The 23441-nt window shown below is 59.1% G+C and overlaps 2 protein-coding genes across 3 annotated transcripts; both read left to right on the top strand.

Moving 5' to 3' along the window:
* Nucleotides 1–963: 963 nt before the first annotated feature.
* Nucleotides 964–14730, top strand: OLFM2 (olfactomedin 2). 2 transcript variants are annotated; one of them, XM_057423154.1, is made up of 6 exons: nt 964–1032; nt 7392–7541; nt 8527–8682; nt 11152–11371; nt 11596–11702; nt 13979–14730. In XM_057423154.1, the coding sequence occupies exons 1-6, from the start codon at nt 976–978 to the stop codon at nt 14654–14656; spliced, it is 1368 nt and encodes a 455-aa protein (XP_057279137.1). In that variant the 5' UTR covers nt 964–975; the 3' UTR covers nt 14657–14730. The 2 variants fall into 2 exon arrangements, with proteins under 2 accessions (XP_057279137.1, XP_057279136.1); XM_057423153.1 differs by lacking the exon at nt 964–1032 and adding an exon at nt 3390–3567.
* Nucleotides 14731–19761: 5031 nt separating this feature from the next.
* LOC130606638 (microtubule-associated proteins 1A/1B light chain 3C-like) lies at nt 19762–20980 on the top strand. The gene is made up of 4 exons (XM_057423156.1): nt 19762–19816; nt 19893–19948; nt 20057–20163; nt 20732–20980. The coding sequence occupies exons 1-4, from the start codon at nt 19762–19764 to the stop codon at nt 20952–20954; spliced, it is 441 nt and encodes a 146-aa protein (XP_057279139.1). The 3' UTR covers nt 20955–20980.
* The last annotated feature ends 2461 nt before the right edge of the window (nt 20981–23441 follow it).

Genomic DNA, 23441 nt, shown 5'->3' with positions numbered 1-23441 from the left:
GGATGGGATGGGATGGGATGGGATGGATGGGATGGGATGGGATGGGATGGGATGGATGGGATGGGGTCGGGAGCAGGGACCCCCCCCCCGCCATTCCCTGTGCCCAGAATGCTGATCCAGGGAATACTCAGGACTCGGAGCTGCCCCTCCTGCCTGCATGGAGCCCCCTTATTTATACGGGGGGGGGACACACACACAAAGTAAAGAGGGGGTTCAAGACAGCCCCCCCCCTTCCCCATGGTGCTACAACGCTCCCATAGGGAAGCCCTGGACGTGCCCTCGCTGCAGCCCATTCCCGACAATGGGATGGGTTAAATCACCTTGTGCTGGGGGTGGGGTGGGAAGTGGGGGGGGGGGGGGACACCCCCAAACTCACTGGGGGATGGGGTGGGGGGGGTCGGGACCTTGCCTCGGCCCCGGTTGCTCTCTGATAAACCTGTCTGCAAGCGGCTCCCACCCCCAATTCTTGATGGTTTCCATGGAAATGGGGCAGGTTTGGGGGGGGGGGGTTCGTGACACCCTGAGGCTGCTCCCCAGCATCCTCCCCCCCCCCCCTTCCCCATCCCCCCATGGATCCCCCCCCGATCCCCCCCCATCCCCATGGACCTCGGAGCGGGGACCGGGACCGCCCCCCCCCCCATCCCCATCCCCATCCCCGGTGCCCCCAACCCCGCAGCGATGCCCGTTGGGGGGGGGGGGGGGGATGCTCGGCCGCTTCCTTCGCTCCCCCGGTTCGGTTCCGCCCCTCCCGGCCCGCTCCGACGCCTCCAGCGCCCGTTACCGGAGCCGCTGCTGCAGGCGGGAGCCGCCGGTACCGGAGCGGGGCTGAGGAAGAGGAGGGGAGGAAGGAGGTGGGGGGGGGGGGGGGGGGGGCGGCGCGGATAAAGGCGGCGGCGGAGGGGCCCGGCCCGGGGATGCGGCTGCGGCGGCGCTGAAGCGGCTCCGGTAACGGCGGCCGGGGTCGGTGCCTTCAGGATGCGCTTCCTCCCCGGCCTCCTCCTCCTCCTCGCCGCCGGTTCCCCCGCGATGCAGGTGAGGGCAGGGGGGGGGCGCAGCGGAGCGGGGCGGTTCCGGGGTGCGGGGGGGGGGGGGGGGATCGGTTCCTTTCCGTTCTCCCCCCTTACCTCCGGTAGCACCGGGACCCTGCGGTGCTCCCTGTGCTCAATGAAAGGGGGGGAGATTTGGCTTCATCCCTATGTGTTCCCCCCCCCCCATCAATCAGCACCCATGGGACACCCCCCCCCCCCGGACCCGGCGCGGTGGTGACACGTGGGTGGGAGCAGCACATGGATGAGGGCTGGGAAAGGCCGGGATGCATCCCAAGGGCTGGGTGTGGATGTGGGATGGATGCTGCTTGTGGATCACCATAGGGATACCCTATGGTGGTACCCTATGGGTGCCCCCCCCCTCCGCTTCCCCCCATAGGGATGCGCGGGGATGGATGCGTGGTCCATGCGCTGCGGTGGAGGCGTCGAGGAGAGGGGGAAGCTCCGTGGCTCCATCCCTTGGGAATGCCACCGGGATCAGGGATGGGGCTGCTTTGGGGGGGGGGGGGTCTCGGTGTGGGTCGGGGCCACCCAGGGCCCTGGCGCTGTTGGCAATGGAGCCTTTCCCTGATGAATATTCAGTGGCCGCTTTGCAGCCTGTTGCATATGCATGAGTGGGGGCAGGCAGGCGGGGTTCCCCCCTGCAGCCCCTCCCCAGGTTTGGGGGTGCCATCGCGATGCTGGAACCGGTTTGGGGCTGGGATGGGGTCCCCAGTGCGGTCCTGCCCCTGCTTGGCTCCGACCCCCAAGCAGCGGGGATGCGGGACCCCAAAATCGCCCTCTTTTGTGGGGCAGGATGTGGGTCTGGGGAGGGGTGTTGCAATGACTTGGGGGGCACTGCAATGAGGCGAGGAAGAGATGGGGGAGGTTTGGGGGTACCCCTGTGCGCCCCCCCCCCCTTTTCCTTTGAGTGTGAGATGGGGGGTGGGAAGCTCTGCCCCATAGATGTGGGGTGGGACCCCCCGCAGACCAGGTCCTTGATGTGGCCGCCCCTTGTTGGGGGGCAGAGAACGGGGACACCCAATGGTCCCCTATGGGGTCGCATCCCCACTTTGGGTGCTTGGGGGGGGGGGGGTGTCTTAGAGGTGACTCCCACCTCGTCCCTGGGCATGGTTACCCCAAAAGCCGAGGGAGGGGGGGGGGGGCCCAAAACCCGTGGTTTGGGGGCACTGGGGGGGTCCGGGGAGGGGTTTTGGGGGGGGCTTTCCCCATGGGACCCCTGCACTGCCCCCGTGTCCCCACGCGGTGGCGCTGCGGGACCGCGGCGCAGGGCGATGGAGGCGGAAGAGGGGCGAGGATGCTCAAAGGGGGGACCGGGGGGGGGGGGGTCAGGGTGGGCACCCCCCGGTTGAGCTCCCAAAGGGGTTTGGGGGGGTCCGGGGGGACCCCGCTGCCAGGGGAGGGGGCGATGGGGGGGGGGGAGGGGGGTGTCCCTGCAGAGAGGATGGAGATGAGGATTTGGGGGTGCTGCAGCTTCCACATCAGGCTGGGGGGGGGGGCAGGTCCTTGGGACTGCACTAAAGTAAGGGGGAGAAGGGGGCTTCTGCTCCCCTACATTAGGAACTACGGGGTTCCGGCACCCCCAAACCGGGGGTCCTGAACCCCCACCTTAGGATCCATGGGGTTCCTGCTCCCCTACATTAGCATCTATGGGGTTCCTGCTCCCCTACATTAGGATCCAGGGGGTTCCTGCTCCCCTACATTAGCATCTATGGGGTTTCTGCACCCCTCCATTAGGATCCACGGGGTTCCTGCTCCCCTTCATTAGGATCTATGGGGTTCCTGCTCCCCTCCATTAGGATCTATGGGGTTCCTGCTCCCCTCCATTAGGATCTATGGGGTTCCTGCACTCCCCTCCATTAGGATCTATGGGGTTCCTGCTCCCCTCCATTAGGATCTATGGGGTTCCTGCTCCCCTCCATTAGGATCTATGGGGTTCCTGCTCCCCTCCATTAGGATCTATGGGGTTCCTCCTCCCCTCCATTAGGATCTATGGGGTTCCTGCTCCCCTCCATTAGGATCTATGGGGTTCCCGCACCCCCAAACCGGGGTTCCCGTGGTTCCTGCTCCCCATCCCCTGCTCCGCACCGGCTGGGACCGCCCCAAGCCGGGGCCGTACCGGGGCTGGCGGGGGGGGGGGGGGGGCAGCGGTGCCGACGTCACCCCCGGAGCGGGGCCGGCCCCGTTATAAAGGGCGAGCTCGCAGGCGGCTCTACCGGTACCACGGTACCGGGGGGGGGGGTGGTGGTGGTGTTGGGAGCGTTTAAACGGGAGGGACCCGAAGGGAGAGGGTTGGGGGGGGGGGTGTTTAAACGGGAGGTACCGGGAGGGAGGGAGGGAGGGAGGGGGGGGGTGATGGGCATGAGGCGGCGGCGGCGGCGAAATGACGGTGCCGCTGCTGAAGATCGGGGCCGTGCTGAGCACCATGGCCATGGTCACCAATTGGATGTCCCAGACCCTGCCCTCGCTCGTGGGGCTCAACGGCACCGCCGTGTCCCGGGCCGGCACCTCCGAGAAGATCGTGAGTGCCCCCCGGTACCGGGGAAGGGAGCACCGGGAACGGGGATGGGGATGGGGGGGGAATGACCGGGATGCTGCGCCACCGGTACCGGCACCCGCGGATGCAGCGCATCGGGACCGCCCCCCCCCATCCCCATCATCCCCGGGTGTGGGGACCCCCCCCCTTTGCCTTCCTCTGCGCACCCCAACGTCCTCCCCCTTTGCTCGCAAAGAGAAGTGAAGCGGGACCCCCCCTCTTCCATCACCTCCCGGGGATGGGGACCCCCATTCGCCTTCCCATTACCCCCCATTCATGAGCACCCCATATTACCAAAGCGAAATGCAGCAGGACCCCCCCCTTCCATCCTCTGCGTATGGGGACCCCCATTCGCCTTCCCATTACCCCCCATTCATGAGCACCCCATATTACCAAAGCGAAATGCAGCAGGACCCCCCCCCCTTCCATCCTCTGCGTATGGGGACCCCCATTCGCCTTCCCATTACCCCCCATTCATGAGCATCCCATATTACCAAAGGGAAGTGCATCGGGACCCCCTCCCCTTCCATCCCTCCCGGGTATGGGGACCCTCATTCATGAGCACCCCATATTCCCAAAGCGAAGTGCATCGGGACCCCCCCTCTTCTGTCCTCTGCGTATGGAGACCCCCATTCGCCTTCCCCTTACCCCCCCATTCATGAGCACCCCATATTCCCAAAGTAAAGTGCATCGGGACCCCCGTCTTCTGTCCTCTGCATATGGGGACCCCCACTCGCCTTCCCGTTACCCCCCATTCATGAGCACCCCATATTCCCAAAGGGAAGTGCATCGAGAACCCCCCCTTCCATCCTCTGCGTATGGGGACCCCCATTCGCCTTCCCCCTATAGCCCCATTCATGAGCACCCCATATTCCCAAGGCGAAGTACATCGAGACCCCCCCTCTTCCATCGCCTCCTGGGTATAGGGACCCCCATTTGCCTTCTCCTTACCCCCCATTCATGAGCATCCCATATTCCCAAAAGGAAGTGCACAGGGACCCCCCCTCTTATGAGGACCCCCATTCGTTTTCCGCATCCCCCCATTCATGGGCACCCCAATATCTCCTTTCCCAAAGCAAAGTGCACCGGGACCCCCCCTCCCGCTCTACTGGGGATTCCTGGGCATGAACCTCCCCCCCTCAGGCACAGGGATCCCCTTAAAGGGACCCCCCCATAGGAGCTGGGGGCTTCCAATGGAGAAGACCCCCATGGGGGGCTCCTCAGCCCCCTTTTCCCCCCGTTCCTGGGGGCTGGGGGGGGGGGGGGGGGTCTGGACCCCCACAGGTCCCCTGGGGGTGCTCTTGGCCAGGGGAGGGGGTGAACCCCTTGGTTCGCACCCTGGGTCCCGGTGCTTGGGGGCTTCTCCCTCCCCATCCTCGGGGCACCCCAAATTCTCCTTGACCCCACTGAGAGCAAGGGGGGGGGGTGGTGTGATTGTGAGGGCAGGTTTTGGGGGTGCTGGGTCCTTTGGGATCAAACTGCCTTGGGCTGATGCCAATCCAAGCCCCGATGACCCCATCCCATAGGGAACCCCGATGGGGACCGTTCCCAAGGGATGAGCGCAGACGATGCTGTTGCCTCCATCGCCGCATCCCCATGCGAGGCGCCGGGGTCTCACCGGGCGCGTTGCGAGGGGCAATTAACGGCGGCCCCGGTAATTGGCTCCTCATTAAGGACCCTTCGGTGCTCCTTGTAACGCCATCAATCACCGCCGTTAATGCGGCTGCACCGGGAGCCGGGTTCAGCCGAGCAGCGCCTTACCCCGGTGCCGCTGGTCCCCAGCGCATCCCTTCCCCTTCGCCTTGGTGCCTTGCTCCCGGCGACAGCGGCTCCTTGTCGGGAGCTGGATGTCCCCGGCCCCAGGCCTCGCCATCACCAGCACCGGGGGATCCCGGTTCCCGACTCACCGGATACCGGAGCATCCTCTGCAGCGGCTCCCAAAGACGGAGCAGGGATGCGGTGGCCTCTTGCGGCGCCGATCCGGGGTGTCCTGGGACCCCCGTACCCCGGCTCTGCCTGCTTGTGGACCCCCGAGAGGGGTTAGGATGCTCCGAGAGCTCCCCCGTCCCCCCCCCCGGCTCCGGTAGCATCAGTCCCGTGTCCCCCCCCCCCCCCCCCAGCCGAGCCGAGGGATGCAGGGAGCTCTAATTAATAACCCCGTTATTAATTGCAAAGGCTGCGTTTAACCTCAGCTGATGCCGCCGGGGCTCCCCCCCCCGTTCCCAGGGCACTGCAATGGGCAGGCGTAGGCAGCGCTGCCCCCACTTCCACCCCATGGGATGCTCCGCAGGGCTGGATGCGACCGGATCGCATCCCCCCCCCCCCCCCTCCCCGTCCAGCGCTCGCCTGCATCCCGGGGTGCTGGGGATGAACCCCAGCTTTTAGCGCTGGATGAAGCCCAATGGTGCAGGGGGAGCAGCTTTGGCAGCTTGCAGAGCTCCTGCAGCCCTGGATCCCGGCATCAATTATGCATTAGCCCTCCATAAAGTATTGATGTCTGCCTGCTGCCTAAAGGGAAACGGGTCCTCGGCGGCTCCTGGTGCTCCACGCGGCTCATTTTGGGGGCAGAAACGAAGCTTTTGGTGCTCCATGGGGTGGGAGCTGCGGGATGCGGCTGCTGAGCCCTTCCTGCACCCCGGCTTTGGGATGTGGGGAGCCTTTCCCACCGTGGGGATGCGATGAGGAGGCACCCATCAGTTCACCTGCTGCAGCCGGCGCGGTGCCATCCTCCGGCGCGATGCCGACCGCATCCAAAGGGACCACTCCTGGTCCCCTGCATCACCAAGCACCAGCTCCGCTGGGCTGAATGAGCCCTTTATTGCCCTCCCCTGGGTTAAAAGCAGGTTTTAAAGCACCTCCAGGTCATTTATCCCCGGCCCTGAGCCGGGTTTGGCCCCCACCGCATCCAATAAACCCCTTCCATATGAAACGTCTGGAGTCAAGCGTGGACCCCAGCTTGTTGCAGGGGAAGGGATGGTTCCCCCCCCCTTCCTTGGGAGAGCGAGGAGTTTGCTCCTCATTTTCATAATGAACCATTATGAATTCCCCATGAAACGCTAAAAGGCCCCATGGAAAACCGGCGGATCGTGGCGTGAATGCATCAGGAGAAGGGAGGCAGGGAGGGAAATGATGCTTTTCCTCTTGCTTTTGCGGCTGAATGTGGTGGGATGCAGCTGGAAAGAGGGAATGGGCGGCAGAGGCTGAAGTGGTCCCCGTCCCCCCCCCCCCATATCCTTGGAAAAGCCACAACCGGATGGGAAAAGGGGGTGCTTGGATGGGAAAAGGGGATTCTTGGATGGGAAAAGGGGATGCTTGGATGGGAAAAGGGGATTCTTGGATGGCCGGGTACCACCACCGCCAAAGGGACTCGGGATGCAAAGGGAAGGAATTAACAACCCATACTCGTAGCTCCGCTCCATCTGCAGCTGAAGAAATTCCTGCCTCGTCAAGTCTATTTATTAGTGGGGAATAACACAGGAAGAGGAAGGGGAAGGAGGGGAGGGAGGAAGGTGGGAGGTGATGAAGAGCGTTTCCTCATCATTCCCACTGTCATTTCGCAGCCAGGAAGCTGAAATCACCCTGTTTGGAGCAGGTTACAGCGGGATCAGCCTTGGGGGGGGGTATTAAATACCCTGGATAAAAAGCCTGGAAGGAGGGAATGGATGAGAGCGGGATGGGATGGGATGAGAACGAGGAAGCCCCTTCCCAGCTCTCTTATAGCCCCTGTGGGTACCGGAGGGGTTGGGATGCTCCGGGCACCGGGAATTGCGGCTCCAGCATCTCACCCCTCTCTGTGCTGTGTCCCGCAGACCCTGTTCCAGAGCCCCGACGAGGGCTGGCAGGTTTACACCTCGGCACAAGCCCCCGATGGCAAATGCCTGTGCACGGCCGTGATCCCGGTGCAGGGCTCCTGCTCCCGGGACCTGCGCAGCCACCAGCTCCGGCAGCTCATGGAGAAGGTGAGGCTGAACTCAATGGGGATGGGGATGAGGATGCTGGGGATGGGGATGCTGGGGATGAAGGGATCCCAAAGCTCATCCATGGCCTTGCCATGGGCAGAGGCACCTTCCATTAGAGCAAGGTGCTCCAACCTGGCCAGGAATGGGGCATCGAAACCTTCTCCATTCAACCCATCCCAGTGTCCCAGCACCCTCATAGGGAAGATCCCATCTCCATCTCCCCTCTGGCAGGTTAAAGCCGTTCCCATTGCCCCATCCTTTGTCCAAAGCCCCTCTCCGGGTTTCCTATAGCCCTCTTTAGGCACTGGAAGTCCTATCCTGCTGCTCGCTGCTCCGAGCACCCCATTTGCACCCATTACGGTGTCACCGCAGCGCAGAGCCTTCCCATGGTGCCCTCCCCACACAGACCAAACACGGCTTGGAACCAGCTCCGGGATCACATCCCATGAGCCAAAACGATGCCCAGTGGAAGCCGGGTGGTTTCCCACAGTGGCTCCATGCTCCCGATCTCCTCCTTATGGGCTCTGCTCCTGACAGAGCTCCCTTCATTCCCCACGTTCTCCCACACCACAAACCCCATTAAACCTTTGTTATAAGGCGCTGCACCCCCTCCTCTGGAGCAGCTCCTTTCCACAGCTCCATAAATACCAGCGGGGCCGGCGCTAATAAATAAATCAGTGCTTGAGGAACACGATCACGTCGGTGTCATTTGGAAGCCTGGAAGTAAAATAACCTCGGTTGCTGATGGAATGAAGGAGTGAAAATGCATTGATTGGGGCGGGGGGGGGGGGTGTGTGTGTTTAAAACCCAAATCACAGCAGAAGCAGGAGTAAAACGCACTGATTGATGCTGCAGGGGGAAGGGGCTGCTCCTTTTTGGCCACTGGTGTGGGGAGGATGGGAGCACTGGGATGTTCCTTCCCCATTTGTTAGCAGCAAAGGGCTTAAACAGAGCAAGGGCTTTATCCCCCCATCCCTCGGTGCAGGTGCAGAACATTTCCCAGTCCATGGAAGTGTTGGACCTCCGGACATACCGGGACCTCCAGTACGTCCGCAACACCGAGGCCCTGATGAAGGGCTTGGACTCCAGGCTGAAGGTGGCTGCTGAGAGCCAGAAGAGCCTCAATGCCAAGAGCTTCCAGGTGAGTCCATCCAGCTCCGATGCCTCTCCCATCCCGTGATCCCCAGCTGAGCATCCCTGTGGTGGTCCAGGGCTGAGCATCCCCACGGTGATACTGGGGCTGAGCATCCCTGTGGTGGTCTGGGGCTGAGCATCCCTACAGTGATCCTGGGGCTGAGCATCCCTGTGGTGGTCCAGGGCTGAGCATCCCTGCAGTGATCCCAGGGTTGAGCATCCCTGCAGTGATCCCGGGGCTGAGCATCCCTGTGGTGGTCTGGGGCTGAGCATCCCCGCGGTGATCCTGGGGCTGAGCATCCCTGCGGTGGTGCAGGTCTGAGCATCCCTGCAGTGATCCCGGGGCTGAGCATCCCTGCAGTGATCCTGGGACTGAGCATCCCTGTGGTGGTCTGGGGCTGAGCATCCCCGCGGTGATCCTGGGGCTGAGCATCCCTGCGGTGGTGCAGGTCTGAGCATCCCTGCAGTGATCCCGGGGCTGAGCATCCCTGTGGTGATCCTGGGGCTGAGCATCCCTGTGGTGATCCTGGGGCTGAGCATCCCTGTGGTGATCCTGGGGCTGAGCATCCCTGTGGTGATCCTGGGGCTGAGCATCCCTGCAGTGATCCTGGGGCTGAGCATCCCTGCAGTGATCCTGGGGCTGAGCATCCCTGTGGTGATCCTGGGGCTGAGCATCCCTGTGGTGATCCTGGGACTGAGCATCCCTGCGGTGGTGAAGGTCTGAGCATCCCTGCAGTGATCCCAGACCTGAGCATTCCTGCGGTGGTCCAGGTCTGAGCATCCCTGCAGTGATCCTAGGGCAGAGGTGGCCGATTCCCAGCCCATCTGGCTGCAAACAGACATCTTTAATTCAACATTCCCTGGCAAAGCCGTGATCCCACCAGCGCCCTGCGCCGATCGATGCCGCCTCCGAGTCAATGCTGTCCCCAGAACATCCCATTACCCCCCCTGCCGGGCACTGGGTTATTTTGGGAGCCTCAAGGCTTCATCCTGACAAGTAAAGAGCGTTTCTGTCTCGAGAGCAGCCGGCTCCTGGCACGGGAATGGGCTGGAGGATGCTCAGGTGGACTCCAGGCACTGAGCTTGCAGACGAGACATTGATCCGGTCTGATCACAGCGGGAGGTGCTGAGCCCCGCTCCGGGATGCGATCCCACCGGGACACGGGAATGCTGCCCTGGGAGAATGAAGGGAGAGGAAGGAGGAGAGGGGCTGGCTCGTTCCCAGGAAGCCCCCTGAGCTGTGGGATGCGGAGCGGGACGGGTTTGATGTGGATTTACAGCGTCCTTGAGCAAAGGAGACCTGGGGGAGCGGCTCGGAGCCAGGGCCAGGTCCCTGCTGTGCTTCCCACTGCTGCTTCCCACTGCTGCTTCCCTGCCGTGTTCACGCGGTGCCTGGCACGGGCTGGGTTTATCCACGGCTTCCTGGGGTCCGAACATCCCTGTGGTGATCCCAGAGCTGAGCATCTCTGCAGTGATCCCAGGGCTGAGCATCCCTGTGATGATCCAGGAGCTGAGCATCCCTGTGGTGATCCGGGAGCTGAGCATCCCTGCGGTGATCCCAGAGTTGAGCATCCCTGTGGTGATCCAGGAGCTGAGCATCCCTGTGGTGATCCAGGAGCTGAGCATCCCTGTGGTGATCCCAGGTCTGAGCATCCCTGTGGTGATCTTGGGTCTGAGCATCCCTGTGGTGATCCCAGAGCTGAGCATCCCTGTGGTGATCCCAGGGCTGAGCATCCCTGTGGTGATCTTGGGGCTGAGCATCCCTGTGGTGATCCCAGGGCTGAGCATCCCTGTGGTGATCTTGGGGCTGAGCATCCCTGTGGTGATCCCAGGGCTGAGCATCCCTGTGGTGATCTTGGGGCTGAGCATCCCTGTGGTGATCCCAGAGCTGAGCATCCCTGTGAGATCCCAGAGCTGAGCATCCCTGCAGTGATCCCAGGTCTGAGCATCCCTATGGAGATCCCAGAGCTGAGCATCCCTGCAGTGATCCCAGGGCTGAGCATCCCTATGGAGATCCCAGAGCTGAGCATCCCTATGGTGATCCCAGGTCTGAGCATCCCTGTGGTGATCCCAGGGCTGAGCATCCCTGTGGTGATCTTGGGGCTGAGCATCCCTGTGGTGATCTTGGGGCTGAGCATCCCTGTGGTGATCCCAGAGCTGAGCATCCCTGCAGTGATCCCGGGGCTGAGCATCCCTGTGGTGATCCCAGGGCTGAGCATCCCTATGGAGATCCCAGAGCTGAGCATCCCTGCAGTGATTTTGCCACCCTGGTCCTGACCTAGAGCTCTGTTGCTCCCCCCCCCCCCCCAGCACCAGCACCTTTCCTGCATCCCTCCCGTGCAGAGCATCACTCTGTGACCAGCCACCACGGATGCTGCCGTGCTGGGGATGGACAGAGGGGCACAGCCATGGGGACAGGCACCAGGAGGCTGCAGGAAGGGTTTCACTTGGGGGTGTTTTGTGACCCCTTACGCAGGAGCTCAAGGACAAGATGACGGAGCTGCTGCCCCTGATGCCCGTCCTGGACCAGTACAAGTCGGACACGAGGCTGATCGTGCACCTCAAGGAGGAGGTGAGGAACCTCTCCGGGAGCCTCCTGGCCATCCAGGAGGAGATGGGGGCCTACGACTACGAGGAGCTGCAGCAGCGGGTGCTGATGCTGGAGGCCCGGCTGCACGCCTGCATGCAGAAGCTGGGTACGATCCCCCCCCTTTTTCCCGTGCTCAGGAATCGCCGCCGGTGCCTTTTCCATGAGCATTCCCCATCCTGCTGCCGGTCCCCATCCCCTGAGACTCCTGGGGGTCCATGGGGTGATGGGAGGCATGGTCCCTTCCCTGCTCAAGGACCAGGGGGAACCAGGCAGCATCGGGCTCCGTGGTTCCCATCCCTCACCCCAAACTCATTCCCTGCCCCATTCCAGGCTGCGGGAAGCTGACGGGCGTCAGCAACCCCATCACCATCCGAGCATCCGGATCCCGCTTCGGGTCGTGGATGACGGACACGATGACGCCCAGCGCCGACACCCGGGTGAGAGGCACAGGGCACCCATGGGGATGGGTGGGAAACGGCCCTGCCTGGTGCCCATGAGGGATGCTTGGGGTCCGTGCGCCACGGGGCACAGTCCTTGGGGTCCAGGCACCTTGGTGCGCACACCTGGATGCACACACACACTGATGCACACACATTGCACACTCATTGATGCACACACACACTGATGCACACACACACATTAATGCACACACCTTGATGCACACACACTGATGCACACACATTGCACACTCATTGATGCACACACCTTGATGCACACACATTGCACACTCATTGATGCACACACACACTGATGCACACACATTGCACACTCATTGATGCACACACACACTGATGCACACACATTGCACACTCATTGATGCACACACATTGGTGCACACACATTGATGCACACACATTGATGCACACTCATTGATGCACACACACACACTGATGCACACACATTGCACACACCTTGATGCACACACACTGATGCACACACATTGCACACTCACATTGATGCACACACATTGGTGCACACACACACTAATGCACACACATTGCACACACATTGCACACTCACTGATGCACACACACTAATGCACACACATTGCACACACATTGATGCACCCACATTGCACACACATTGATGCACACACACTGGTGCACACACACTGGTGCACGCACGTTGCACCCACACCGATGCACACACATTGATGCACCCACACCGATGCACCCACATCGATGTGCACATATTACACACAGATTGATGCACACACATTGCACACACTCTGGTGCACACATGTTGCACCCACACCGATGCACCCACATTGATGCACCCACACCGATGCACCCACATCGATGCACACATATTACACACAGATTGATGCACACACATTGCACCCACACTGATGCACCCACATTGATGCACCCACACCGATGCACCCACACCGATGCACCCACATTGATGCACCCACACCGATGCACCCACATCGATGCACACATATTACACACAGATTGATGCACACACGTTGCACCCACACTGATGCACCCACACCGATGCACCCACACCGATGCACCCACACCGATGCACCCACACCGATGCACCCACATCGATGCACACATATTACACACAGATTGATGCACACACGTTGCACCCACACTGATGCACCCACACCGATGCACCCACACCGATGCACCCACACTGATGCACCCACACCGATGCACCCACATCGATGCACACATATTACACACAGATTGATGCACACACGTTGCACCCACACTGATGCACCCACACCGATGCACCCACACCGATGCACCCACACTGATGCACCCACACCGATGCACCCACACTGATGCACCCACATTGATGCACCCACATCGATGCGCACATATTACACACAGATTGATGCACACACGTTGCACCCACACTGATGCACCCACACCGATGCACCCACACCGATGCACACATATTACACACAGATTGATGCACACACGTTGCACCCACATTGATGCACCCACACTGATGCACCCACATTGATGCACCCACATCGATGCACCCACATCGATGCACACATATTACACACAGATTGATGCACACACGTTGCACCCACACTGATGCACCCACACCGATGCACCCACATTGATGCACCCACATTGATGCACCCACATCGATGCACCCACATCGATGCACACATATTACACACAGATTGATGCACACACGTTGCACCCACACTGATGCACCCACACTGATGCACCCACATTGATGCACCCACATCGATGCACCCACATCGATGCACACATATTACACACAGATTGATGCACACACGTTGCACCCACACTGATGCACCCACACCGATGCACCCACACTGATGCACCCACATTGATGCACCCACATCGATGCACCCACACCGATGCACACATATTACACACAGATTGATGCACACACGTTGCACCCACACTGATGCACCCACACTGATGCACCCACATTGATGCACCCACATCGATGCACCCACACCGATGCACACATATTACACACAGATTGATGCACACACGTTGCACCCACACTGATGCACCCACACTGATGCACCCACATTGATGCACCCACATCGATGCGCACACGTCGCTCACGCACTGATGCTCACCCACGGATGCACACGCGTTACACGCACGCCCATGCACACTCCCTGCCACGTGCCTGCACGTGCTGGGCGGGGATGCGTGTGCAAGGGACACGTGGCCACGGCTCCCTCCCCGTGCCCCATCCTGCCCCACAGGTCTGGTACATGGACGGTTACTACAAGGGCCGGCGCGTGCTGGAGTTTCGCACCATGAACGACTTCGTGACGGGGCAGAACTTCGTGCAGCACCTCCTGCCTCACCCTTGGGCCGGCACCGGGCACGTTGTCTACAACGGCTCCCTCTACTACAACAAGTACCAGAGCAACATCGCCGTCAAGTACCACTTCCGCTCCCGCAGCGTGCTGGTGCAGCGCAGCCTGCCCGGCGCCGGCTACAACAACACCTTCCCTTACTCCTGGGGGGGCTTCTCCGACATCGACTTCATGGTGGACGAGAACGGGCTCTGGGCCGTGTACACCACGAACCAGAACGCCGGCAACATCGTGGTGAGCCGCATGGACCCGCAGACGCTGGAGGTGCTGTGGAGCTGGGACACCGGCTACCCGAAGCGCAGCGCCGGCGAGTCCTTCATCATCTGCGGCACGCTCTACGTCACCAACTCCCACCTGGCCGGCGCCAAGATCTACTTTGCTTACTACACAAACACTTCCAGCTACGAGTACACGGATATCCCCTTCCACAACCAGTATTCCCACATATCCATGCTGGACTACAACCCGCGGGAGAGGGTGCTCTACACTTGGAACAACGGCCACCAGGTCATCTACAACGTCACGCTCTTCCACGTCATAAAGACCTCGGGGGAGCTGTGACCCGGTGCCTCCGTCCTCCGTCCCCACCTCTTTGGTTTAAGCCATTCCAGCCTCTTTCCTCCTCTTTTTCCCTCTTTGGTTCTCATGGTTTGGACCATTCCTTTGGCTCCTTTGTGGCGCGTGGGATGCCGTTGTCCCCCGTCGGAGCTGACCTCGGTTGGGTTTTTGGTTCTCTTCGTTTACCTACTTTTAATTTACATCTCGATTTTGGTGGCAAATAAAACCGGTCTCTGATGTTTGATGGGGCTCCTAATGATGGTTTCCCCCCCCCCCATCAATTGCCAGGGGATGCGTGAGGGGATGGAGGAGACGTGGAAGAGATGGGTTGGGAGGGGATAAAGGGATGGAGGCCAGTGGGCTGGAGTTGTCAGAGGGCCTCTGCAGGCAGCATCACCATGGGCATAATAAAGCTTCCAATGGCCCCAGAGAGCTCATGGTGGGGGGACACCAATAGGTCCGGGGGGAGAAGAAGACCCTGGTGCCCCTTCTGCAGGAGGCATGGGGTGGATACTGGGGCTGCAGTGCAAAGGGAGCAGGGAACAGCCATAGGCCTGCCTCTCACCCCTATCCCATCCCCATCCCATCCCATTGCCATCCTTCCCCATCCCATTCTAACCAATCCCATCCCCATTACATTCTATCAAATCCCACCCCATCCCCATCCCCAACCTATCTAATCCCATCCCATCTCCATTTCCATCCTGTCCACCCCATCCCAATTCCCATCCTTATCCCCATCCCCATCCCACCTCCTCCCCAAGGACGATGCCATTGACAGCCCTTGGTCACCTTTCCCTGCATCCCTCAAGCTTGGGTATCCTTAGAGGGGGACCCCTGTGTAGGGCCAGGGATGCAGGGATGCAGCCAGTGCTGCAGTGGAGGCATCTTCAGTCGGTGCCTAGAGCTGAGGTGGGAATAAGCCCCCAACCCAATGTGCTTTCCCTTGGTGCCCCTATTTGGGCTACACCAGAAAGGGGGGGAGCGATAAAACCCCCCATAACCCAGGGTTTTAACGACCTCCCACATGGCGAAACTCTTCTGGAAAGCAGCCTGGGATCACTCATCCTGCAGGCTGGGTTTTTCCACCTCATTGGAATTCTCCTGCAGGCTCAGCCTTAACGGGAGGAGAATTGGTTATTCAGCCCCGATCCCGGCCGGCGATGGAGCTGGAGGGGCTGGGAAGGGAGGAACACCCTGCAGCTCCTTTGGATAGCGCTCAAACGGGGGATCCCAAGTATCCCCTTGTTCCCGATGCTCCGGGGGGGGGGGGGGGGGGATTGTCTGGGGCTCGCCGTTAGGAACTCGCTTCGTCAGGAAAGCATCAGCAAATCCATCCCCTTCCCGGGGCTCCGACGCGGATCCTGCTCACTGCAGAGCCCTGGGGCTGTGTCTGGACTCTCCTCCCAAGGGAAAACCAGCGGGAGCTCCATAATTGAGGCTTAATGATGGCCGGGAAGCGGCGAGCGGTGGGAGCTCCATCCCCATGGCATCCTATGCAATCTCATCCCCATGGCACCCTATGCAACCTCATCCCCAGCGCATCCTATCCAATCCCATCCCCAGCTCCATCCCCATGGGAGCATGTGGCCGGCGGCGCTAAAACAAGCTGCGGAGGGGGGAAAAAGCTGGAATTCCAGCCCTCATCCCCCTGCCCCTCCTTTGGGAATGATGGTGATGGAGGAATGCGGCCAGCAGGAGGCTTTTAGCATCCCCGGCTCCTCCTCGGGGCAGGGAGCGGGGCATGGCTCTGGTGGTAGATACCTGCTCTGGCCCATTCAATCAAATGGATCAAAACCCAATCTAGAATATAGCCAATATAGAATATAGAGAAATAGTACCCATAATATGTACATATTAGTGAGGATCTTTAGTAGTCTTGTCTATAATAGATACATAGAGAGAAATCTCATCTAGAATGTAGATACATTAACTAGAATGTGGATAAATCTTAGCTAAACTCATCTATAATATATATTAGCTAGAACATCTTGCCTAAACTCATCTATAATGTATATCAGCCAGAACATATAGAAATCTTGTCTGTAATATATATACATATATATACAATAGATATACATATATAGAAACCTCACCTAGAACACAGATTTATTAGCTAGATTATGAAGGAATTTAATGCATATTATGTGCATATGAACTAGAACGGATGGAAATCTTGTCTAAAAGAGATACATATCAGCTGGAACAGGGAGAAATCTTGACTAAAATATATACTTATTAGCTAGAATATGTTAGATGTGATTAATGCAACGTAATGCAATATAATATAATGCAATACAGTTAATAGAATAGGTATAAAATACATGCGTGGGGCATACACAGGTTCGTGCCCTATATCCTACAGCTATACACACCCAGTGAAGTGCTGCACCAAATAATGGGCATCCCCAAACCCTCCTTTCCCCGTCCCTGGAGCTGAGATTCCCACTTCATCACCTCCTATGGGACCCCCCCATAAAGGGGGATGGTTTTGGGGGGGTTAATACCCCGCTTTATCCCAGTGTCTCACCCCAGGATAAAAGGGAACGTGTGCAGGAGAGGGGTTATCCATGAGATCCCACAGGCATCCAGAGGGGATCCCGGTTGGATCGCGCCTCCCCCAGCCCCGTGCCGCTCCAGCTCTTTCTTTATGGCCCCATTCGGATCATTGCAGCCATCGTGATTCCCTAGGGAAACCCATCTCCCACGGGAAGCTCCCGGCCAGCGCAAACCCCACTGCAGCAGAGGGGATGGGGCTGAGCTGGGCTGCTTTTCCCTCCTCCCTTTTGGGAATGCTTGAGAAGGATGCCCGAAAGAGGCTCCAGGACCTCGGGTTTAACACAGGGGACAGCGGCAGGGATGCGGACGGCAAAGCCACCCCCAACCTATGGAAACCCCATTTCCCTTCATCCTTAATGAATTGGCTCCCGCTAATGAAGAGCATCCCATCGCTGTGACATTCCAGCGCCCAGCCCAGCCCCGCAGCCCTTGGTCGGGTGTTAAACGGATCAATAACGGATGCTCACCGCTAACGAACCCATTGAAACCGGAGATTTTCGGGTTAGTTTTCAATTCCCAGCTCCTTTTTGTGCTCCCAGCCAAGCCCTCAGCGCATCCTGGGGGCAGAATGGAACTCAGAGCATCGGAGTCCCTCCTTTTCATTAGCAAACGAGGTGCTTTATTACTTATCTGCTTACTGAGAAGAGCAAAATCCGAGTCCCCCCCTATGAAACCCCACTGTGAATCCCATGCGAACTTCCCAGGGTTAAGTTTATTAAGAGGGATCCATTTGCAATGCACGCAGATGGAATCTGTGCTGTCAACTCGTTTTCCAGCCCAGCCATGAGCACGGAGGGGGGATTGATTCTCTTTTATGGCGCAGTTAACAGAGGCTCATCCGTCGCACAGGGGTAAAAGAGATGAAAGATGGATATGAGACAGGAGGGGGGGGGGGGGTAAAGCCCCCGGTGATGGGATTGGGATGCTCAAAGCACCATAGGGATGAACCCAACCGGGATGCTCAAGGATAACACCGGCGGATGCAGCCGGGATGCTCAGTGAGGAGCATCCCTCCTAAACCACCCCATTCCCGAGCAGCTCCAGGACCCGTTATTCCTGTTATTCCAATGAGTTTATTGAAACGAGGCTGATTTAAGTCTGAATGAGCTGGGATGCTCTTGCCTCCTCCCTTTTGGGGGGGGAAGCACATGGGGGATGCAGGAGAAGCTTGGGACGAGAAAGGAAAAGGGAATAATGAGACCAATGGGCTTGAAAAAAGGGGAATAACGAGCCAAAGGGGGGTTAAAGCCAGGGAATAACAAGACAAATGGGATTTAATGGGCATAATGGGATCTAATTTGTTTGCAAGAGCCGCCTCGCTCCTGAGCCAGGGAATTGGCAGCGTGCGGAGGAGCCGATGTCTCGGCAGCTTTATGGATCCCCCCTGACACCCGGCCCTCATTAAATCCACCCGGAGATAGCACGGGAATGAAAGTGTCAGGATAACGGATGCTGGCGCCGGCTCCGGCCGGGATTGATGTGCTGGAGCAGGGCCTTATCCCTCCTCATCCCACCTCGGAGGGAAGAGAGGGACCCCCCCCCCCAGCTCCCATCTCCATCAGTGCAGAGCAGCCTCAGCCCATCAGTTATGGTTTAATCCATGGTGGAATCATTCTTCCAGCTCCTGCGTGGGGCTGGCAAAGGAGCAAACCCCAACTCTTCTCTCTTCTCTTCCCTTCCCTTCTCTCTTCTCTTCCCTTTCTACTTTCCCCTTTTCCCTTCTTTTCCCCTTTTCCCTTCCCTCTTTTTCCCTTTTCCCTTCCCTTTTCTCTTTTCTCTTTTTCCTTTTTCCCTTCCCTTTTCCCTTCTTTCTTTTCCCCTTTTCCCTTCCCTCTTTTTCCCTTTTCCCTTCCCTTTTCTCTTTTCCCTTCCCTCTTTTTCCCTTTTCCCTTCCCTTTTCTCTTTTCTCTTTTTCCTTTTTCCCTTCCCTTTTCCCTTCTTTCTTTTCCCCTTTTCCCTTCCCTCTTTTTCCCTTTTCCCTTCCCTTTTCTCTTTTCTCTTTTCCCCTTTCCCCTTATTTCTTTCCCCCTCTTTTTCCCTTTTCCCTTTTTTCTTTTCCCCTTTTCCCTTCTCTCTTTTCCCCTTTTCCCTTTCCTTTTCCCTTCTCTCTTTTCCCCTTTTCCCTTTCCTTTTCCCTTCTTTCTTTTCCCCTTTTCCCTTCTCTCTTTTCCCCCTTTCCCTTCCCTTTTCCCTTCTTTCTTTTCCCCTTTTCCCTTCCCTTCCCTTTTCCCTTCTCTCTTTCCCCTTTTCCCTTCCCTTTTCCCTTTTTTCTTTTCCCCTTTTCCCTTCCCATCCCTTTTCCCATCTCTCTTTTCCCCTTTTCCTTTCTCTCTTTCCCATTTTCCCATCTCTCTTTTCCCATTTTCCCTTCTCTCTTTCCCCCTTCCCTTTTCCATTCCCTCTTTCCCCTTTTCCCTCTCCTTCCCTCACCAGACCCCAGCTCCTCCCAATCACCCCAGCCCCTCCCATCCCACCCCAGCTGGAGCAGGACGAGCCTATATCAGGAGCTCTTCCAGCATCACCTGCCCGGGGTTGCTCCACGCCTCAGGATGCAGCCCGACAGCAGCAGCAGCTCTCGCCCCTTCAAGCAGAGGCGAAGCCTTGGTGCGTCCCTGGGCCAGGGGGATCCGCAGGGACACAGGGACGGGCCCTGCTCACTTCCCCCTTTTCCCTTCCCCAGCCTCCAGGATGCAGGAAGCGGCCGAGATCCGGCTGAAATATCCCAACAAGATCCCGGTGAGGCCTCGTCCCCCTCCCTCTGTGCCCTCCAAAGCAGGGGGAGCCCCTGCTAAAGGCTCCGGGGGCTCCATTCTGCCCCCCCCCAGCATCTCCTCCCTGCTGCAGGTGGTTGTGGAGCGCTACCACAAGGAGAAGACGCTGCCCCCCTTGACCAGGACCAAGTATTTGGTGGCTCAGGACCTGCCCCTGTCCCAGTTGGTGGTCACCCTGCGGTGAGTGGGGGTCCCAGTACAAGGACGGGGGGGGTTCACAGCCTTGGGTCAGTGCAAAAGCCCAGTCTAGGTCCTAGGAAGCAGCTTGGAATGGCAGCTCCTTTGGCTGCTCCGCTGAGCAAGGCTTTAGTGGGTGTTCAAGCTTAGCCCAATGCAATGAAGCCTTTGCAATGGGCATCGCCAGCAGCGGTCCCTACCCTTGCTAGGATGAGGGGTGACAATTGGCTCTCCAAGCCTGTTGATGGGTGGCACCAGAGGGGCACGATGCTGGAGCCAGGTTCCATTGGGAGGAGCCATTCAAAACCAGAGCTGCAGCTGCATCCCCATGGATGGAGCCTCCCCTGAAGCGTGGTCCCATTGGCTTCTCCCAATGGGATCAGAAGCCATTCAACACCAGAGCTGCAGCTGCATCCCCATGGATGGAGCCTCCCCTGAAGCTTGATCCCATTGGGAGAAACCAAAGGGACCAGAAGCCATTCAACACCAGAGCTGCAGCTGCATCCCCATGGATAATGCCTGGTGCTGGGCAATGCTCACCCACACTTTGCCTTCCCCTTCATCCCTGCAGGACCCGGCTCTCCCTGGCCTCATCCCAGACCTTCTACCTGCTGGTGAACAACAAGGGGCTGCCCAACATGTCCATCACCATGCAGGAGCTCTACCAGGACAACCGGGATGAGGACGGCTTCCTCTACCTGACCTATGCCTCCCAGGAGATGTTTGGGAGCTCTTCCTCCATCCATCCATGGGCCAAGCCCATGTCCTTTGGGATGCTCCTCCCAGGCCCCTGATGCTGGTGAGGTTGGGGATGTATCCCCCTAAACTCAGCTTAAAACCAATGGGGAGCCTTGGGTTGCAGCTGCACCAAGCTCACCTTTGCGATGGCCTTAAACCCCGCTCGCTCCCTCCTTTCTCTTCTGCCTTGAGCTGCCAGATGATGCTCCCAGCGTGGCAGAGGATGGGGTTGGTTTCCTTGGATCCACTGGGAGGTGATTCCTCAAACAGGGCTTTGGGAGCTCGGGCTCCTCCTAAGCGCATCCCCCTCATGGGACCGGGGTTGGGGGGCTCCATGGGGCTGGGTTTAAGCTGCAGGCGGTCTGAGATGGGGAATAAAGAGACCTCAGCTGGTGCCATGGGGTGAAACCAGCCTTAAGTGTTGGGGGGGGGACACACCGGGATGTGAGAGCAAAGCAGGGAAAGGGGGAAAGGGCTTTGCTCCCCCCATTGCAAAAGGATGGGGGGGGGGGGGGGGAGAGCAGGACCCCATCTCCCTCCTGTGTGCAGAATGGGGGGGATTGGCCCCTGTTTCCCCCCCATCCATCACCCCAAGGAGCGGGCACGGATGCGGCGCTGAGCTCAGGCTGAGTCAGACCCAGGCGCTTCCTGCCTGTGATGCTGCAAAAACGCCTCTTCGGCGCCCGAAGGCTTCCCTGTGAAGTGCAGCGTCACCACGGGCAGCGATTTCAGGCACGTTTCCCCTTCCCGCTGCTCATAAAGAAGCCCTAAAATGAGCTGGAACTGGGGCTTTGATGGGCTTCGATGAGGGGTGTCCCCCCCCCTCGCCTCCACGTAACAAGGATGCTGCAATCCTCATCCCTGCATGGCTGCACCCCCCCCCCCCCCAAACTGCAGCAGGAGCCTTTGGGTACCAAAGGGGGGTAAGGGGAGCCTGGTTGGGCATCTCTGCATCCCCCTAAGTGAGCATCATCACCCATCGGGCACCATGAGGGTCCTGGAGCCAACCCCACGCAGCCCCAGGGCTCCATTGGGGAAGCAGGATGGTGTTTGGGCTGGGAACAGCTTGGGAATGACTCACCTTCCCTAGCAGGCAATTAGCACCAGCTTTGCAGCTCCAGAGCTGTCCTGCCTCTCAGCAGGCTGAGGTGAGAGCCAGATCCGAAGGGAGGATGGAAATAAACCGCCAGCGCAGGGTGGATCCGAACCACAGCTTCGGGATCCCCATGGGATGAGCCAAGCCCGGAGCCAGCAGCACCATGGATCCCAGCAGCCGCCAGGGAGGATAAAGGTCCCCAAGCCCCAGCCAAGCCCCATTGGTGGCGTCCAAGAGCATCCATCTGTGGAGCTATGGGTTGAGGCCTTCCAGGAATGCAGGGCTGTCATTTCTATGTGGTTTATTGGGTTGAGGTGGGATTTGGGATGGGGGGGAGGCATCTTTTGGGGTTATTTCACTGCTGGGAGGTGAGGAACAAAGCCCTGGCATAGGGAGGTTCCAAATGGCTCCGTTAACGCTGCTGCTGATCCCATTCCTGCTGTTGGGAGCCAAGGAAACCCAGGAAAAGCAGCTAAAAAGATGCTCTTCCCATCTGGAATGCCAGGCAGGGGAATGGGGCAGTGAAGGGGGATTCTGAGGGTACCAAAGCCGGAGCCATGGGGATGGGGACACGGAGCAAACCCAGCGGAGAGGAGCTGGAAGTGGGTTGGGAACAAGGCGCTTGAGGAAGCTGGAAGAGGAGAGATTGGGATGGGAGCTTTGGGAATGCCCTGGGAATTCCAAGGAGCTCGGCACAATGAATGAGCACAAAGGATGCTGCCCCCCTTCACCAGGCAAAGCAGGCAGGGAAGGGGGTTCTCCACCACCCAGCCATGGGGAGGGGCTGCCTAAGGAGGAATGGGCCACGATTCCCAAACTTGGGATCCCAAACCTGGTGCCTTCTCCTCCCAAGGCACCTCTTTTCTCCACCCCTGCCACGGGAGCAACGTGGTCTGGGTGATGCTCCTGCTCCTTGCACTGGTCCCTTCCAACCCAAGCCATCGGATGAGTCTAAGGTAAAAGAGGGCCAAGAGGAGATGCGAGGAAGCAGAAGCCTCCTAAGCAAGGTTACTCTCCATAGGGTGATGGGATGGGTTGGAAGAGACCTTGAGGACCATCCAGTCCCAACGCCCTCATCCTGGGGCCCCAAATCCAACTCTATTTGAGCTGCTGGATCCATAGGGAAGGAAGCTCGGGATGTCTCCATCCCATCCGCACCTTCAGCGTGGTCCATACGAGCACATCAGGGCCCAGAGCCAAGGAGCCCGGATTGAAACCAGGCCCTTGGCACTGCTGGGCACCCTTCAGCTCCCATTGAGGCGAAGCCAGCCGACCCAAACCCCCTCCCATCCTGATGGAGCCGGCGGCTCATTCCGCATGAGCAGCGCATTCCCTGGAAGCAATGGAAGCCCCTCGGGTCATTAGGATGGAAATGCATTCGGCAGCGGGATGCTGGCTCCATTAAAGCCTCCCATTACAATGGGGATGATTTCTTCCCTCCTGATGA

The sequence above is a fragment of the Pezoporus wallicus genome, unplaced genomic scaffold (genome assembly GCF_028554395.1).
Source record: "Pezoporus wallicus isolate ANWC-B61680 ecotype Strahan unplaced genomic scaffold, APGP_CSIRO_Pwel_v1 contig_14531, whole genome shotgun sequence".
NCBI classification, from domain to species: Eukaryota; Metazoa; Chordata; class Aves; order Psittaciformes; family Psittacidae; genus Pezoporus; species Pezoporus wallicus.
This window is presented reverse-complemented; position numbering and strand designations above follow the sequence as displayed.

Excerpts from the sequence above, each read along its gene's own strand:
- OLFM2 (XM_057423153.1), top strand. The coding sequence starts at position 3,430 with ATGACGGTGCCGCTGCTGAAGATCGGGGCCGTGCTGAGCACCATGGCC. Across the intron at positions 7,542-8,526 it reads TCCGGCAGCTCATGGAGAAG|GTGCAGAACATTTCCCAGTC; the intron begins GTGAGGCTGAAC and ends CCCTCGGTGCAG. Across the intron at positions 8,683-11,151 it reads TCAATGCCAAGAGCTTCCAG|GAGCTCAAGGACAAGATGAC; the intron begins GTGAGTCCATCC and ends CCCCTTACGCAG.
- LOC130606638 (XM_057423156.1), top strand. The coding sequence starts at position 19,762 with ATGCAGCCCGACAGCAGCAGCAGCTCTCGCCCCTTCAAGCAGAGGCGA. Across the intron at positions 19,817-19,892 it reads CAAGCAGAGGCGAAGCCTTG|CCTCCAGGATGCAGGAAGCG; the intron begins GTGCGTCCCTGG and ends TCCCTTCCCCAG. Across the intron at positions 19,949-20,056 it reads AATATCCCAACAAGATCCCG|GTGGTTGTGGAGCGCTACCA; the intron begins GTGAGGCCTCGT and ends TCCCTGCTGCAG.